Genomic DNA, 15,983 nt, shown 5'->3' on the forward strand with positions numbered 1-15,983 from the left:
GCTTTATTTTTCTTAGAAGTTTGTTTGTGTTGGGTTTTTTAAGTTTGCAAGCCAGGTGGCATTTTGGTGTCACTAAAGGAGGACTCTGCTTTGGCCAGGAGCATATTCTTTATTCCCCCCTTTGCTGGCTGTGTCACAGAAGCCATCCCCTGGTTTTGATCCATTACAAGCAAAGGAGAGACACAAATCTTTCCCACTGTGTTTCCCCACTGATGGTCCAGGGCTAGGCTGCCTGTGTGGGGTTTGGCAGAGGGACTGACATTTTGCCATGGCAGTAGGGGCATGGTGGGACAGGGACCATTCCTCCTGCTTGCTTTAAACCTTAGTGCTCCCCTGTAATCTGTCCCTGTGAGTGCTCTGTGGTGGCCCTTGGTTACTGTCAGGCTCTCCAGCCCTCTGCTCTCCCTTCTTGTTGCTTTGCTGCTTTTTTTTCCCCTTTTTTCTTTTTTTTTAATTGTTCTTTTATTGTTCTTTCTTTTTTTTTTTTTCCTTTCCTTTTTATTTTCAAGCTGGTTTCTTAGGAAATAGAGGCCATGTGACAGCTTGGTGCCTCTCTCTCTCCCTACAATAAAGCTGCTGAGCCCAGTGCTGACATCAGCAGGGTTTGAGAGAGGGGAGGAAAAGGCCCCTTGGTCCCTCCAGTGTGTACAAAGAGCCAAGGCCAGGATGGAGGATGAGGGGCAGACCTGCTTCCATTTTGTTCCTGGGGAAGGCCAGTGTGTGACCAACCCCTGTCCCTCCCTCAGCACTGTGGCTTTTGGGGCCATGATGAAGGTGGGGGAGGACTGTGTGTGACTCAGCTGGGACCAGGTAAGAAAAAGAGCAAAGAAAATGGAGCTGAGAGCCACCCCTGCCCCCACCCTCGTGTGTGTCCCCCCAGTCCCTGTCCCAGCACAGGTGGCAGATAGGGCTGCTCTCCCCATCCTAGAGAGACAAACTCAGGAAGCAGACCTCTGCCCCACAGCCAGGATTAGCCTGTGGTTTATCATCCTGGACTTTGTGGCACATGTAGAGGAATGCATGAATCAAGGCCCGCTGGTGACCTCAGCCTGTTGGCAGTGTCACTTGCCCCAGCCCAGCATGCCTGACCTGTAGGATTGAAGCTCCCCAGAAGTGAGGGAATGCCTGCACTGTATTAGGATTGCACAAAACCCCCACCCAACCCACAGGCTGGAGGGAGCTGTTGAGTGTGGCAGGGTGGCTCTCACCCCCAGGAGCCACGGAGAGGAAGGGCCCCGCAGCTGCAGGTGCCGGGAAGTGATGCAGTTCCTCTGGTTTTGCAGTTTTTTGTTTTTGCAACAATTCTTTCCTTTGCTGTGAGCTCCTGTGCAGACAGCAGATACCCAGGCCTGTCCCCAAAGCAGCCAGTGCAAGAAGGGCAGTCAGTGTTCCAAGTGCACCATGGAGCAGGTTCACTCCAGTGGGGCTCCAAAGGCTGCCCCAGGGCAGGTCCAGTGTCCCCAGCCCTGGGGCACATGATGCCCTTCTGACACACAAAGCCAAGCTGGCTGTTGTAGGAAGAAAGAGGACTCTTCTTGTGAAGCAAAGCTGAAATAAAATAATTCTTTTTGGGGAAAAGACATTTAGCAGATTTTTTTTTACACCTGGAATGGTACTGTTGCCATTGTTTAATTCTCTTGGCACCTTAATGGAAGGGGAAGGACATCCAGATGGGCCAGCAGAAAGCCACACCTTGCCCAAGAGCACATGGAGCTGAGGCCTGGCCTGCCCCTGCTCTCCCCACAGCTGGTGGGATTTTGACATGTGCCCACCCAGTCACCTCCTTTCCTCCAGAACCACCCAGGCTTGGTGCTTGTCAGCCCATGACTCACAGCAGCCCCAGCACTGCAGGCAGGTACCTTTACTGATAAAGATCAAGAAGTTGCTCAGCTGGAGTGACTTGGAATAAGAACAGTGGATCCTTCTGCTGATTCAGCCATGCCTGGAATTACTTTTCAGCCTGAGTACCTGGGCTTATCAAGGCACAGTTGAAGACACTCAATTTAACCTTCCTTGTAAATTACATTTACACTGCCTGCTGTTTACGTTTAGGCCTGCATTATCAATCTCCATTTCCTGTTCTCATCTTCTCATAGGCCCAATGGACAAAAATGGCTTTTGGGAAACCACTACCTGCATGTGGATTTCAAAATGTTTGCAGTACCTGGGCAAGTCCTGCTGAGCTTGTATGACTGAGCTGCCTGCCTCACCTTTTTCTTCATGTACCTCTGTTAGGAAGTGATTTCTCCCACCAGCAACCAGCCAAGTTATAGGAAGCATTCATCATATTGTCTCTCCCTGCTTGTCTTGCCTTTTCAGAAGGTCTGGGTGATTTGGGAGAAAACTTAAAAACAGTCACAAGAGTTTCATGCCCTGAAAAAGCAGGACAAACAACCCTGAGAGGGGAAGTTTGGCCAGCAAACCCCATGATGTGGACAAGCCCACAGCACTGTAGCTCTGAAGATTAAGAGTTACTGTTAGTCCTGGAGCACAAAGCTCAATACACTTTGGGACTTCTTGTGAGGGTTCTAAAAGCAGCCAGACTCTCCAGCTGGCTGAAGGTATGGCACCACACCCAGCCAAGACCCAAAGTGTCACCTCTTATCACTCAGTTCTGGGGCTAAGGTACTTTGAACCCAAGTCCCTGACCCAAGGGCTTTCACATTCTGGGAAATGCTCTCCTACCTTACAGGTCTGACATTCTTCCTCTTTTGCAGTGTCTCCTGCTCCATTTTTCTAACCAAGGAAGGAAATCCCAGGCAGAAGTGACCACAGCATCACCTAGGCTAGATAAAGATGCCTGGAGGCACCAGCTATCAGCTGGATCTTGGCTAGGAGTTGCCTGTTTGTCAGGCAGCACCACCCAGTGTGTCACACTGGTTTCCTTATCTCCACCTGGACTTTGGACAGAGCTCAGTACTGCAGACACCTGGGCAAGGAGGAGCTGTTTATGAGGATCATTACACACTTGGGTGAGGTCCCAGTTGACTGAAAGACAGGCCAGTAGCCCCAGCAGAATCCAGGCCAGTTTGCTTTGCTCAGAATCAGAAAGCTGCACTCCAATGGATCCCTTTGCATCAGAAAACCTTGTGCTCCCAGCCCTGTGACCCGTGTGGGTGCCAAGTCAGAGCACTCAGTCAATGCCTGTCTTTAATGAAGGGGTTTAACCACGCAGCCTTGGCCAGAGAGGGCACATGCGGAGTTAGGTAATGGCCCATTATCACCCCGGCCCCCAGACACAGCAGCACAGCGCTGGCACTGCTCTGCCAGGAGCTGAGGGGACACTGCAGCTTTCTGTCCCTGCACAGCTGGGAACAGCTCAGGGAGGAAGGGCCATCCTGTGACTGCCCGGACTCCATGGGCCTGGCCAGAGAAAGCTCCCTCAGTCCTCACAGGGAAGACACTGCAGAACAACCAGCACATGGCTGGGGTCCTGCTGCAAACAGGGAGATGGCTCCCAGGATGGCCCCCAGACAATGGGAACTTGTCCCAAAGCCTAAAGGCAGAGAGAGGTGCTGCTTGGGAGCCAGAGCCTGCAGCAAGCAGGGGGATGCAGAGCCAAAGAGGGGAGTACACTGCAGAGACAAAACCTGTGTTCCCCCCAGATCCCTCCAGCTTCACCAGCTCTTCCTTCCAGCCTGTTTCCCCCCACTCCTGCTCCCAGGAGGAGGGCAGGGCAGTCGCTGCAGCAGCACAGCAGCTCCCTAAGTGCTTACCCAGATCCAGCAGTGCCAGCCCTGCTGCAAGAGGGCTGATCCCGAGGCTGGAGAGCAATCAGTCACTGACCCAGGGGAGGGAAAGCCCATTTATTTAGGCTGTTCAAATTTGGCACGCACAGAACATATCACAGTAATGCACTGGAGGCTAAGGGTTTTGGTTTTTTTTTTCTTTTTCTCTACAGACATACAAGAAAACTCTATGCAACTCCCATGTACACATTACACAAAGGAAACAGCTTTAATCAACCACTGATGAAACATGGAAGCTTTTAAGATCTCTGTAGCTGGCACAGGAATGTTCTCTACCCCCCATACAAAAGGCATTTCAGGTCAAACTTTCTAGTAGGTGATATTTCCATGCATTTCTACAGAATTAAAGAAGCTAACAGACAAAAAGCCCAGATCAAGCCATATTAGTCAGGCTGATTGGTTCTACTAAGTTAAATCAATAGTAATTATGGACAAATGGACCAAGTGACCAAAGACTGGGGCTGAAAATACCATTTTTAAAGTTGTGGTTCCTTTTCATTTTACTACCCATAACTGGAGAGCTCTGATATAAGAATCTGCATTTATAAAAGCCTCAGAAGCATCTGATCCACTAGTAAGTGTGTATTAGAGAAAGGTAGTTCTAAATTAAACTACGTCAACAGAAAAAGCAATTTCTATAGAATCACTCAGGAGGAAAGAGACCTCAAGACACTTCATAACAAGAAAATTGAACCTACAGAACAAGTGAACCTTTAAATATTATTACTGCACCGTGAGTTAACAGGAGAGTGGATTAGGACTATTTCTCCAGAAAAAAGTGTGTCTGTTTTATGTCTAGCTTCATAATTAGGCTTTTTTAGACAGCTCTGCAACTGCAAGCACTAAGAATTTAACTCAGTTTTGGTGCTAACAGGTTGCTTTAGCTGAAGTTAAACTACAGGTTTTAATTTTTGTCTTAAATGGTTACAGGGGAAAGTTTTTGAATTTCACTTATTACTGTTTAGAAAAGTAAGAACAGGAACCAGATTGTTCTCACCTCTCCACCTTTCATGATACACTGCTCAAACTTTTGGAGACCTTTAGTGTTAATCCATCGGGGACAGTACTGGGCTGGACAACCAATGCAAATATTAATACACCAAGATAAATCCTTAATTTGATTTATTTAGGGTCATTTGTACATACGAGCTACATCTCCAAAATCTACTTTATTCTACAAGACAGCTTCCCTACTGTTAGTGAAACCCTTGCCTAGAATGTTTGCTTTATATAACTGATCTATTAAAACATGGAATGCTTGTAGAGTTGTGGCACTGTATGACATCTACACGGGACTTCCTTCAAAAGCTACGACTAGGGAGCCTCCTAGCTTCTCAGCAATGCAAGCTCGGTTCAGGTCCTCTGGCCCATTTGCTTGGCATTCATGCTTTATGCCTAAAAAAAGAGGCAAAACACTCAATAATGCAGTATTTCAACATGCTGGTAAGCAATCAAAGAAACATACCTGGTAGTAATATTAGAAGAAGCAATCCAGTCACTCAAGCAGACAAGTCCTGCCTTAGCTTAGGGAATTTGTCGGTTTTTCCCTGACACATCCCAGGAGACATCTGGCTGCACACCAAATGTCACTGAAGGGACATGAAGGGAGAAATTTGTCACTAGCTCAGTGCTCAGACTGTTGGCCTTTCATGGCAGGCTCTTAGAGCGCATCCCTCATTTCTTGTGCTGCCCTGGATACAGCAGGGGAGGGAGCTCCAGGCAAGCACAGGGAGAGGGCTCACTCAGCTCCCGCTGGTTCTGCAGAGGTGGCTGAAAGCATCACACTGCGAACCTGAGAGGCAGAGACTGAGAGCTGGGCTACACAACCAGCAGTGCTTTCTTTTCCTTTTTAAGGCTGGAGAGCCCAACCCATGTCTGTCTGCCTTATATGGTGAAAAGCAGAATTTCCTTGGGATTTCTTTTTCTCAGCTTCCACATGGTGCAGCACACAACACTCTCCCACGGCAGTTCCAGTCCCTGGGCAAACCATCCTGTGAAGGCTGGCACTGCTGCACAGTGATCCTGTCAGTCTTGCACAGTGCAAGATTTTGGCCTAGTGCAGCCTGAGGAGCTGAAGAGTGCTACCTGGCTATCAGCCAGACTGACTTACTACAGCAGAGTAAGTTTATGAGACTGCATTTTAACAGACAAAGGGATGGAAGTGCTCTGCCACGGAGGCAGCTCTGCACAAAATCCAGTGTTGTGTCATGAATCTAGTTGTTTCTAGCTTGTATGGTGCAGATGTGCTGCTCCATATGGTCCCTCACACATTGCAAAACCTGTTCTTGTTCTGAGCACTGTCCTAGTGCCTCTGAAATTTTGTCAGATAATGTAAATTTGAGCCAAGCTCACTTTAGCTCTGTCACATGACACTTCACTTTCACTAGTATCTCAAAAAACAACAAACCCCCCAAAACCTAAACTAATTAAGCCTTGCTGTGTACCTCAGCAACACAGCAGAGTTAGGACTATTAGTTGTATTACATACCTTGAAACTTCTTTTTGATTGCATCCTTGGAGCTTGCGTAGATCATCTTACTTTTGAGAGGTGCTTGTTCTGGTGCCCTAGTGGGACACACCAGAGAGAGTCAAATTAGTGACACTGGTTATCCAGCCCAGGCAGAAACAATATCCTACCCACCATGGACAAGTGGAAAATCTCATGGCTCCAGAATACAGACCAGCTCACTTTAAGCATGCCATTTTCCCAGTCTGGGCAATACAAACGCTCAGAAGACCTCACCCACAGAGCCTGGACTGCATGCTAGGAATGAGAGAATTGGGAAGGTGGCTTACCACAAGAAAAACATCAGCTCTTCTTTTTTGGATTCCTTGGTCTCGAAGCTTGCATCATACAAGGCATAGCGGCAATCCTTCTCAGGAAGCATCTGCACAAAGTGCTTGAAAGGGTCGGTGACTGTCACTCCGACATCTCCCACCAGAATCTCTTTGCCTTCCTCCACAATAATGCACTTTTTGTCTGGACTGAGGCAGAAGATGACAGCCTTCTTCCTCTTCTTGATTTCCTCCGGCGTGGAGCACTTCCGCACTTTCATGTCATAGAAGATACGGCAGACCTCATCGGCCACTTGTACTCCGGAGGCCTGCAAAGACCACAGCAAACACCTTCAGGCCTTCCACCCCTAATTCTCCCCAGCTATATTATGGCGCTGCCTTAAATCCAACGCTAGAAGACAACAGATTCTTGCAATAGTCACTTGTGGCATGAGAGTCTTGTCAGAAAAGGCTGCAGACCCTCTTTTCAAAAGCCAAGTAAATAATCTGGAGTCTCGCTGCTGCCCACAGCCGCTGCCAAACCAAAAACTATTCCAAAGAAAGCACGATCCCACTTACACCAGAACACTGTTTTGGGGAGTTTTGCAGGCACGCCAACCCCTTCTTCTCCGAGATTCAGTTGTGGCAGATCCTTTGGCATAACAGCAGCTTAATTTTCTTCCCTGTTTCAGGCTGGCAGGAGAAGCCCACAAGGATCTTCTGTTCAAAGTTTCCCAGCCATTTCCAGCTCGCTTGCTAGCAGCTTTAGGAACAGAGGTAAAACTGGCCAAATTCCATACTTGTCATATGGACTTAGTTTAGAGATCAAGGGAAATGTACTGCGATTGTAGTGGTAGTTTTTAGCTGAACAAACCAACTTTGGGAAGTTGCTCTGAATTCAGTATTACAAACAGAGGACTTTCAAGTCTTAACAGTTAAAGTTTCAGTTCTCAGCACCTACTACTCCAGCAGTTTTTAAAGCAAGCTCAACCCTTCTCAACATTTCCCCCTCACGTTGGAGTCAGCTGGGGAACTGTAGCGAGTGGTATCGTATTCCCCTGTGTAAGCTGGAATAAGAGGTGCACATGCACCATTATCAATATGATGTTAAAGGCAGCTGCACAGAATAAAGTGGACAACACCTAGCAAGAATGACAAAAGGATGAACTGCATTTTCAGTCTGATGCTTTTCTGGGAATGAGACAGAAAAAAAAAAAAGTAAGTAGAAGCATTTACGTCTGAGTTTTATTCTCAGACTGCACCAAGTTGGAGAGCTCAAAAGCAGCTGTGTAAGAGTGAATACTGCAAATATGGGAAGCCAGCAGGCACTACTGGAATGACATCATGGCCAGAGAAGTAAAGACCAAACTGAAGCCTGTCCAGTACTGAACAACTCTATCTGTTCAAAATGCTACACACAGTATAAACAATGAGATTCCTTTAGAATCCTGCTTCCTCCCTCACTGTTTTTCTGTCTTCCAAATTCATATGACATTACTCATATCCATCTATCAGAAAGAAAACTGCCTTCCTCCCTCTGTGCAAACCACAATACATCACTGCTATGAGCACAGTCAGCAGCACCAACAGTCGGGTACAGCAGCAGGCGAGACCAACTCAACAACTGAAGAAGGCTAAAGGCTGTTCTTCATTTTTTTAACTTATCTTCAGCCCCAAAATGTGAGCTCAAGGGATTTCTTTTGCATTTTGAAGAAACAGCAGAGTTCAGCTGCAAAACCAGGGGGACAGAGGTGCAGGGGAACTGCTCAGTGCTCAGGCTGTCCTCAAGAGATGGTTATGGACTGGACACCTACTTTAATGTATGGGTTTTATTTAAAACCTTGACCAGTGCCTACCACGAAGGACCTCAGATGAGCCCAGATTCTCCTCTTTCTACCGACATCCTTCCTCCTGTAACTCTGGGTGGCTGGCATAGCACTGCTAACCCAGCGAGGAGAGGTGGCACAACTGGCAGAATCTATTACCACAGAGATTGGTATCTAGAGCTCCCAAGTGCTGGTCACAGAAAACCAGGGAAATCTCACACATCAGCAATCTGAGGCAGCTTTTCTTTAGGGTGGAGAACAGTGCTTTTCCTGGGCTTACCTAAATAAAAGGGGACCGCCCTCAAGACTTACAATGCATGGTCAGTCTGTAAGTGGTAATCTATGCAGAATTGCTTGCACTTACTTTGGGACAGGAGAACAGCAATTCAGTCACCGTGCCCCAGCTGTGTGGCAGGTAGCCATCCTTCTGCATATCACCAATAAGGTGATGGAAGTACACGGAGAAAGCCTATTTCAGGATAAATTCAAGCAACAGTGTGAACATGGACTCAAAGTGACTCATTCCTGTGTCACCTCCTCCATACAGAGACTGCACTTTGTCAGAGTAAGAGCTCTCAGTGACTGAGAGCTAAGGACAAATAAAGGTCTTTCTCCTCCTGTCCCTGTGTTTGGTGTGGGCAAGAGCCTCTTTGGGAAGACTCTAAATAACACAACGTTAACCTAATAAAACAAACAGCTATTTTATCATTCACTAAGGACAAATCCACAGTGAATTCAAGAGAACCCTTCTCCTCACTGAGGTTTATTTTCTAACTAATGGTACTTCAGTAGCTGGCAATGGGTGGCAAGACTCAGGTTTTAGTCACAAGCCCCCTCAATATTCTTAGAAAACGCACAGGAAGTCTCAACTGGCATGGAAATGAGACTATCATGGAAAAGCAGGATATGTCATCTGCCTTTGTCAATTCTTGAGCTTTGCTCGAACACGACAAATAATAATTCCCTTGTACCAAGTTATGTTAACTCTGAAAGAAGACGTTAATGCTCAGCTTAGAGCCAGAAGCAGCAGCAATAGAGCTGCAGGTTGATGTGAACTGTGCAGTCACGTGCATTTGCTTGTGCTACTACACAGCCAGAAACATGTCTCCAAGTCAGGAGACAAGCTGTTTCTTTAAAAAGAATCTGAGCACTGCTGGCAAGTCAGTTCAGATTCCAAAAATGTTGAAAGTATTTAGTCTAGAAACTCAAAATTCACTGTAAAACTTCAGCTGGTAACTGAGGCTGACCAGAAGCATAAGGGTAATAGTGACAACTGGATTTTTTAGCTTTCCAAAGCAAAAGGCTGTTAGTAGCTGGTGCTACTTCTTTTCACAGCTGGTATACAACCCCTGGATTCATCACACAAGCTGACATTAGCAGCCATTGTGTTGCCAGGGACAATGCAGATTTGTTCCATCTGAAAACACCCTATAGCTGTGTTACAGTATGGGCTGAGATGAGACAGTGCAACAAACCAATTCCGTCTGAAAAGAGGATCTGCTGTCCTAACTGTAGGGGCTCCCTCTTCAACCCTGGGCCTGTACAGCCAAAAATGGCTTCGCAAACATACTTAAAAAGGAAAAAACTCAAACCCCAGGCAGCTTTTGTTTTAAGGCAGTTGCAACCACCCTGTGTAGAACAACAACAGGAGGACTGCTAAGAGCACTGGAACAAGGAGAAATGCCAGACTCTAAATACATGTCCTCAAGTGACATTTTAACCTCGTCTCTGCTGCCTTGTCCAGAAGAAGAGCTGGTGAGAAGCCTCCACCCTCCCAGTAATGACAGAGTAAACACTTGTTAGTCTGGATTTTCCCTCTTTGGCCAGATATGGCTGTGCTCAGAGGATTCAATACAGCACATTGGTTATTATTTTGTTTGTTGTGGCTTGAACGCTGTAGAGCTCCAGCAGCCAGCTTGGTCCTGTTCCTTTTCCAGGACGGAAGCAGTTATCCAGCTCTTGACTGGCACATGGTTCAATGAGCAGCACATACTGCAGGCACTTGTGGGATCCATGACCATCAGCCAGCTGGTGACATTTCACTGTAGGGGCCAGACCCTTAACTGCAACAAGGCAGCAGCAAGCAGGCAAGACACAGAATTCCCAGATGGGAAAATGATGCCAGGACAACACATTCAGGAAAGAAGAGAGAGAATGAGTTTCTCTGAGGGAATGACCACAACTGAGTTGTCCCCCAGCAGCTCATGCAACTGCTGCAGACACAGCACATGCTGGGGGCTGAGCCTCTCACACATTATCCTGTGGCACTTATGGCAGTGTCCCCACTGGATCTCACACAGCCTGCAGCAGGCACCTGAGGCAGGCATTTACTGCCTTGTCAGCAGGCACTGCAGAAACACAGCAGCTCTTGTTCATAAAGCCTCGCTCTTGCCTGAAGTGCAAAGCTCTGCAGAAGTCTTGGGAGAGAGCACAATGCCCCCCCTCCACTGAGCAGCCCAAAGAGGGAGCCTTCTGTCCAGCAGGTTTCCAACTGCAAGAACCGGACCCAGCTGCCTTCACTAAGAGCTACCAACATTTTGCCTCCACTGCCATATAGCCAAACTGAAATTTAATCTAAATTGGGAAAGACTGAAGAATAATCCAAAGCTTTCTCAAGAAAATCCCCATACAGAAAAGCCATTCCAGGAGTGAAAGACATGCCAGACACCTGATAAACTGGATCTGTAGCAAGCCTGCACTAAAACACAACTTTGACACAATGAAATTTGACATCTCTTTTGTTAGGAAATGCTGTGAGCTCCAGTATTTTTCTTGAATATTTGAAATATTTTACCTTGGAAGAGTCTTTGTTTTCCTCAACTGTAAGACAGCTATGAAGACCTTAAACTAATGACTTAGCTTGCCTCAAGACAAGTTTGAAGGACTAAATTTGGGTTTAAGTCTTGAGAATTTCAGACAGTTGGTTTTCCCTCCTATGATTAGAGCCCGAGTGGTGCCTGGGCATGCATTATCTCCAGAGACATTCCAAGATGCAGTTTTGACTTGTTTTGTCTGGGAACCACGCACACACGTTGTACACACCAGGGTGAACTGTCCACAGCTATTCAAATGGAAACTTTTGCTCCTTGGAAAAGCATCATCAATTTTTTTCCATAATCTGACACCGAGAATGTACGCCTTGTTTAATTGCAAGGGCAGATTTGAGAACACTATGCTCCCATGTTTGCTGGTCACATTAATTGGCATGTATTTGATTCTCAGTTTCTTCACCAAACCCTGTTTCCCCCATGCCTGGCTTACCCTCCTTCCTATCTACCTCTGAAATTCCCTGCCACTGCCAGAGCTGCCTGTGGAGCCATGTGGCATTTCCCTCTGACTCACTAATGTGTCATAGTACATCTCTGCAATGAATACTTTTTAAATTAAAGCTATTTCCCCCCCACCACTGGTCCAGGACAGCACCCTTCAGGGAGACAGCTGTCCCTTGCACTGCCACACAATGGAATGTCCTGGGCCATCACCAGCAACTTGAGGGGAAAACTAAGCCAAGGTACTTGTGGGAACGCTTAGCAGAAAGAGAGGGTAGCAGCCTGGCTGAAACAAAGTTTTGCCAAATCAGGCCTCTTGGAAAGGTGTCACCTAAGGCCGAAAAGGCAACTGAAAATGCAGATTGTCAAAACCATAAGGACATTAAATACTGCTTATCTTTTAATCTGTTATTTGAGCGCTCAAAAAACCACATCTGATATTAACATCCCCACTTTCATGAGCAGGAAAGGCAGCAATGCAAGGAGGAAATGCAAGGAGCAGTTAGTTTAACTTCATCCCGGAGACCAGCAACTGGTGTGGGAACACCACTGACCTCAGGGCTCTGGAAAAGCCCACATTCCCTGCCTACCTATAGCTGGACAGAGACTCAGCTCCATTTACAGGGGACAGCCTATACATCTGAAAGGCCAAGGCTTCAACTCAGATCTGAAGCCTGACAGGAAACAGAATTAACAGCCTTTTACTGCTGTTGTATAAGAGGCCATTATTTGCACACCATAAACCAGCAAGAAGTACAGAGTCATCTGCATATCACTTGTAGACAGATCTCGCCAGCTAGACTCAAGCTTTTATTTTGCATTATTTGGTCTCTTTTGGCAGGGGGAAGGAATCAAAATTCTATTCAGCTTTTATTCCCCACCCCCTGACAAGAAGATTATTGACAAGACAAGGAGAGATGAGTAGGAAAGCAATTATAAAAAAAAAAAAAAAAAAAAGAAAAAAACTATCCTTCGAATTCCTGAAGGTCATTTCCTCAGCCTTCAGCTGAAGAGGAAATTATCTCCTTCTCTGAGCCACCATGAAGTTCACTCCCGACTTAATTATCGAGGTAGGCAGAACAAGCAATACCCACAAAAGGCAATCCCAGCAACAGTACTGAAAAACAGGAACTGCAGTGGCCAGTAATAGCAGGGCAGAAGTTTTGAGCAGCACCTATTCCAAATTGTGCTGAAATGTAAGTTCTTAAGGTAATGCAGGTGAAAGCTGGTGTATAACAGGACTCTTGCAGAAGATCAAGTCTTCTCAGAAACACATTCAGCACACAAAACAGCTATTATGAGCCTAAATGCTGGTAATAATTTTCTTGTGGCCCTCCAGGCACCTACAGCAACCTAAAGCTTAAATGTCACCCTCAAAACCAGGCTCTGAAGGCCAGCTCTGGGCATCCCTGATACTTGTTACAGAGGGATCCTCCTCTCCGGAAGAGATTGCTACGAATACTAAACAACCAGGTGAGGAAAAGGCTGAGAACAGCTTCACAAGCAAGTCCTGGTTGTATTCAGGCTCTCCCATATGGGATTGCTTAGGTCAGCCCTTGCACCCAGCAGGAGCCTCTTGATAGTGATTCTGACAAGGCGAGTAGGAACATGCCAGACACAGACAGCAACAATTGTCATGAGGCTGTTATCTTGTGTATGAGGCATATGTACCTTGTAATTACACAGGTCTGGGAATAGCACTGACTAACAACCAAGAAAAATAATTTGCACGGTCCTCTAAAGACCTTGGAATAATTTAATCCAGTAGCAAAGAAACTGAACATTGTGGCAAGACACAAAAGCCGAAAATCCAAGCTCTTTTGATACCAAAGGATGCCCTCCTGCTGGCACTAGTGTGCTTTGCCAGAAGGCCTCCATTCTGCCCCAAACCAAGTTCATTTGCAGCCTCTCAAAAAAGCCAACATAAACCCTACTGCAAAAAGGACACCACTATGAAAAATAGTAGTTTTGACTGACTTGGGAATTCCCTGGTTCCAAAGCAAGATGAAGCCTGACATGCTGAGTAGTCACACTTAACTAGGTTTGCATACTGCAGAGGTGGTAGCTGGCTTGTTGAGACAAGCCTCTTTTAAACAAGAGCTTCGAGTCTCATCAGAGTTTTTAGCAGCATCATCTGCAATTCCCATCAGCTCTGCTCCATGCTGCAGACCAGCTTGGTCTAGATGCTCCAGCTTGGGTGCTAGAGAAAGCAGGGACTTTAGCAGTACATCCTGTCTGCCAGCCCTATGGAACAAAAATTCATTTCCCGGATATACCACATATTTAATGAACTACTGGTAAATACCAAGGGAAGGCCTCAATATTTAACACCTCTAATGCAGGCAAATAATCCAGGCAAGTGTGTCAAAACACACAAGTGTGTGTTGCTCGAGAAGTGCTTGTGCATGACTCAAGCGAAAACAGGGCAGCAATTAAAACTGCATGAGCTTATAACTGAGGCAAATTTGTCAAACTCTTGTCTCCTGAGTTAAACGGAGATGCAAACTTTGAGCATGGGCAAAGCAAACGGAATGAGCCACCACGAAATCAAACACGTGTTTTGTCTATTCTGCCTCATTTATGCGAGGAGAGCCCTGACACTTTTTATTTTTTGAAAGGCAGGAAACACAAGCAAGTTGGTGCGGATGCTTAATACTTTTTTGTTTCTCTGTTTCCAGCGTTATGCCTTGGATAAATGCTTCCAGCACTGTGCGAAGAAGCAAAACAGAAAAAAAAAAACCCAAGTCCTTGCAGCAACTACCTCAAAATTTCAGCTTCCTCGAGCAGCCGCTGCGACACCCTGTTTTTTAAGATCAGCGATTCCCCTCCCCGGGTTCCGCTTCCCCCTTTTGTCCGCCACCAGCGCTGCGGGCTCCGGCGGAGGGGGGCCCGTGGTGGCCCCGGCTGCCCAGGGAGCCGCCGCCGGTTTCTAGGCCAGGCCCGAACCCCTCGGCCATGGGAAGATGGCTCCCGCCGGGACCCAGGCGGCGGCCGCGGCTCCTCCCGAGCAGGGCAGCCCCCGGCCTCGGGGGAAGGGTGGGCTCCCACCAACACCGCCCGGTGCCTTCCTGCGAGGCTACGACCCAGCCCCTCGTGGGGAGCGGAGGGGGCGCCGCCTCCCCGTCCCCTCCCGGCCGCGCCCTGCGGCGCGGGGAGGTGCCGCGCACAGCTCCCCCCCCGCCCCGGCCTTTTCCCGCCGCGCCCTCGCTCCTCACCAACCCCCCCTCCCAGGGCCGAATGGACGCGCCCGCCCCCAGCGCCTGTGTGCGACGCGGAGCGTCCCATTACCTTACGGCGGGGGGGGAGGAAAAGGAGGGAGGACAGTTCCATCGCTTCAAGGCGGGGTGGGAGTAACCTTTCGTCGCCTCATGGCGGGATGGGGGCGGGGGGGAAGGGAGGAGAACGGATCCGCCGCGTCAAGTTCAAAGACAAATGGGAAGAAACGGGAGAAAGGGAAGGAGAAGGAAAAGAGGGCACGATACTACCAGGCACAGCGGCTCCGCCAGCAAGAGCGCCGGCCGGGATGCGGCGGGCAGTACCGCCGCCCCCCTCCCCTCTTTTTTCCCCAGGGATGAAGGCAGAGGCGGGAGACAGAGAAGCCTAACGCCCCCCCCGGTGGCGCGCGGTGCCTACCATGGCGTCGGCGGGGCGCGGCGAGCGGGCGGCGGAGCGCGGTGCGGCGGCGGCGGCTCCCTCGGCTGTCTGGGCGCGGCGCGGGCTCCGGCGGCAGGAAGAGAAGCTGCGAGGGCGCGAGCCGGGCGGAAGCGCTGCGACGTCACGGCCGCCGTGCCCGGAGGAGGAGGAAGCGGTTGCTATGGCGGGAGCCCCGCGTGGCGACGCCCCAGCCACGTGCGCACGCGCGAAAGTGGTGGGGGGCGGAAACCCCGGCCGCTATGTGCGGCTACTCCTGTGCCTAGTTAACCAATCACAGGGATATCCCGGCTAATTGACGTGCCAGTTGGCCAATGGCAGGCACCCTCAGCCGGGTGGGCGGGGTTACCTGTCCCAAGGTGTGCGGCGGTGGGGGGCGGGGAAGATACTGAGGGCAGAGCCGGGGGTTCGGGGAACCGTGAGGGAGAGCGCGGGGCGCACGAGGAGGATTTGGGCTGCTGGGTGCGCGGCTGGAAGGGACTGGGGCGGGCGTGAGGGGGTCGGGGAGCGGCCGAGGGGGCGGCCGTGGCCGTGGGGTGGATGGGGAGCCTGCGGGAGGAGGCGGCCGCAGAAGCAGGAGCGGCTAGGGGCGGGCGGCCGGGCGGAAGTGTGGGAGTTTTTCTTTTTTTTTTTTTTTTTTTTTCTTTTTTTTTTTTTTTTTTCCTTCCTCCGAGGGTTTTTCACTACCTACTTTGGTGCGATCTCAGGCAGGC

The 15,983-nt window shown here is 48.8% G+C and overlaps 1 protein-coding gene across 1 annotated transcript; it reads right to left on the reverse strand.

Moving 5' to 3' along the window:
- Window positions 1-3,786: 3,786 nt before the first annotated feature.
- On the reverse strand, window positions 3,787-15,461 carry DSTN (destrin, actin depolymerizing factor). Its single transcript, XM_058833980.1, has 4 exons — window positions 15,253-15,461; window positions 6,546-6,853; window positions 6,238-6,314; window positions 3,787-5,144 (listed from the first exon to the last, which is right to left on the reverse strand). The coding sequence occupies exons 1-4, from the start codon at window positions 15,253-15,255 to the stop codon at window positions 5,035-5,037; spliced, it is 498 nt and encodes a 165-aa protein (XP_058689963.1). The 5' UTR covers window positions 15,256-15,461; the 3' UTR covers window positions 3,787-5,034.
- Between the last annotated feature and the right edge of the window lie 522 nt (window positions 15,462-15,983).

This window comes from Poecile atricapillus, chromosome 3, assembly GCF_030490865.1.
Source record: "Poecile atricapillus isolate bPoeAtr1 chromosome 3, bPoeAtr1.hap1, whole genome shotgun sequence".
Lineage (NCBI taxonomy): Eukaryota > Metazoa > Chordata > Aves > Passeriformes > Paridae > Poecile > Poecile atricapillus.

Excerpts from the sequence above, each read along its gene's own strand:
- DSTN (XM_058833980.1), bottom strand. Across the intron at positions 6,315-6,545 it reads GAGCTGATGTTTTTCTTGTG|GGCACCAGAACAAGCACCTC; the intron begins GTAAGCCACCTT and ends GTGTCCCACTAG. Across the intron at positions 5,145-6,237 it reads AATCAAAAAGAAGTTTCAAG|GCATAAAGCATGAATGCCAA; the intron begins GTATGTAATACA and ends CTCTTTTTTTAG.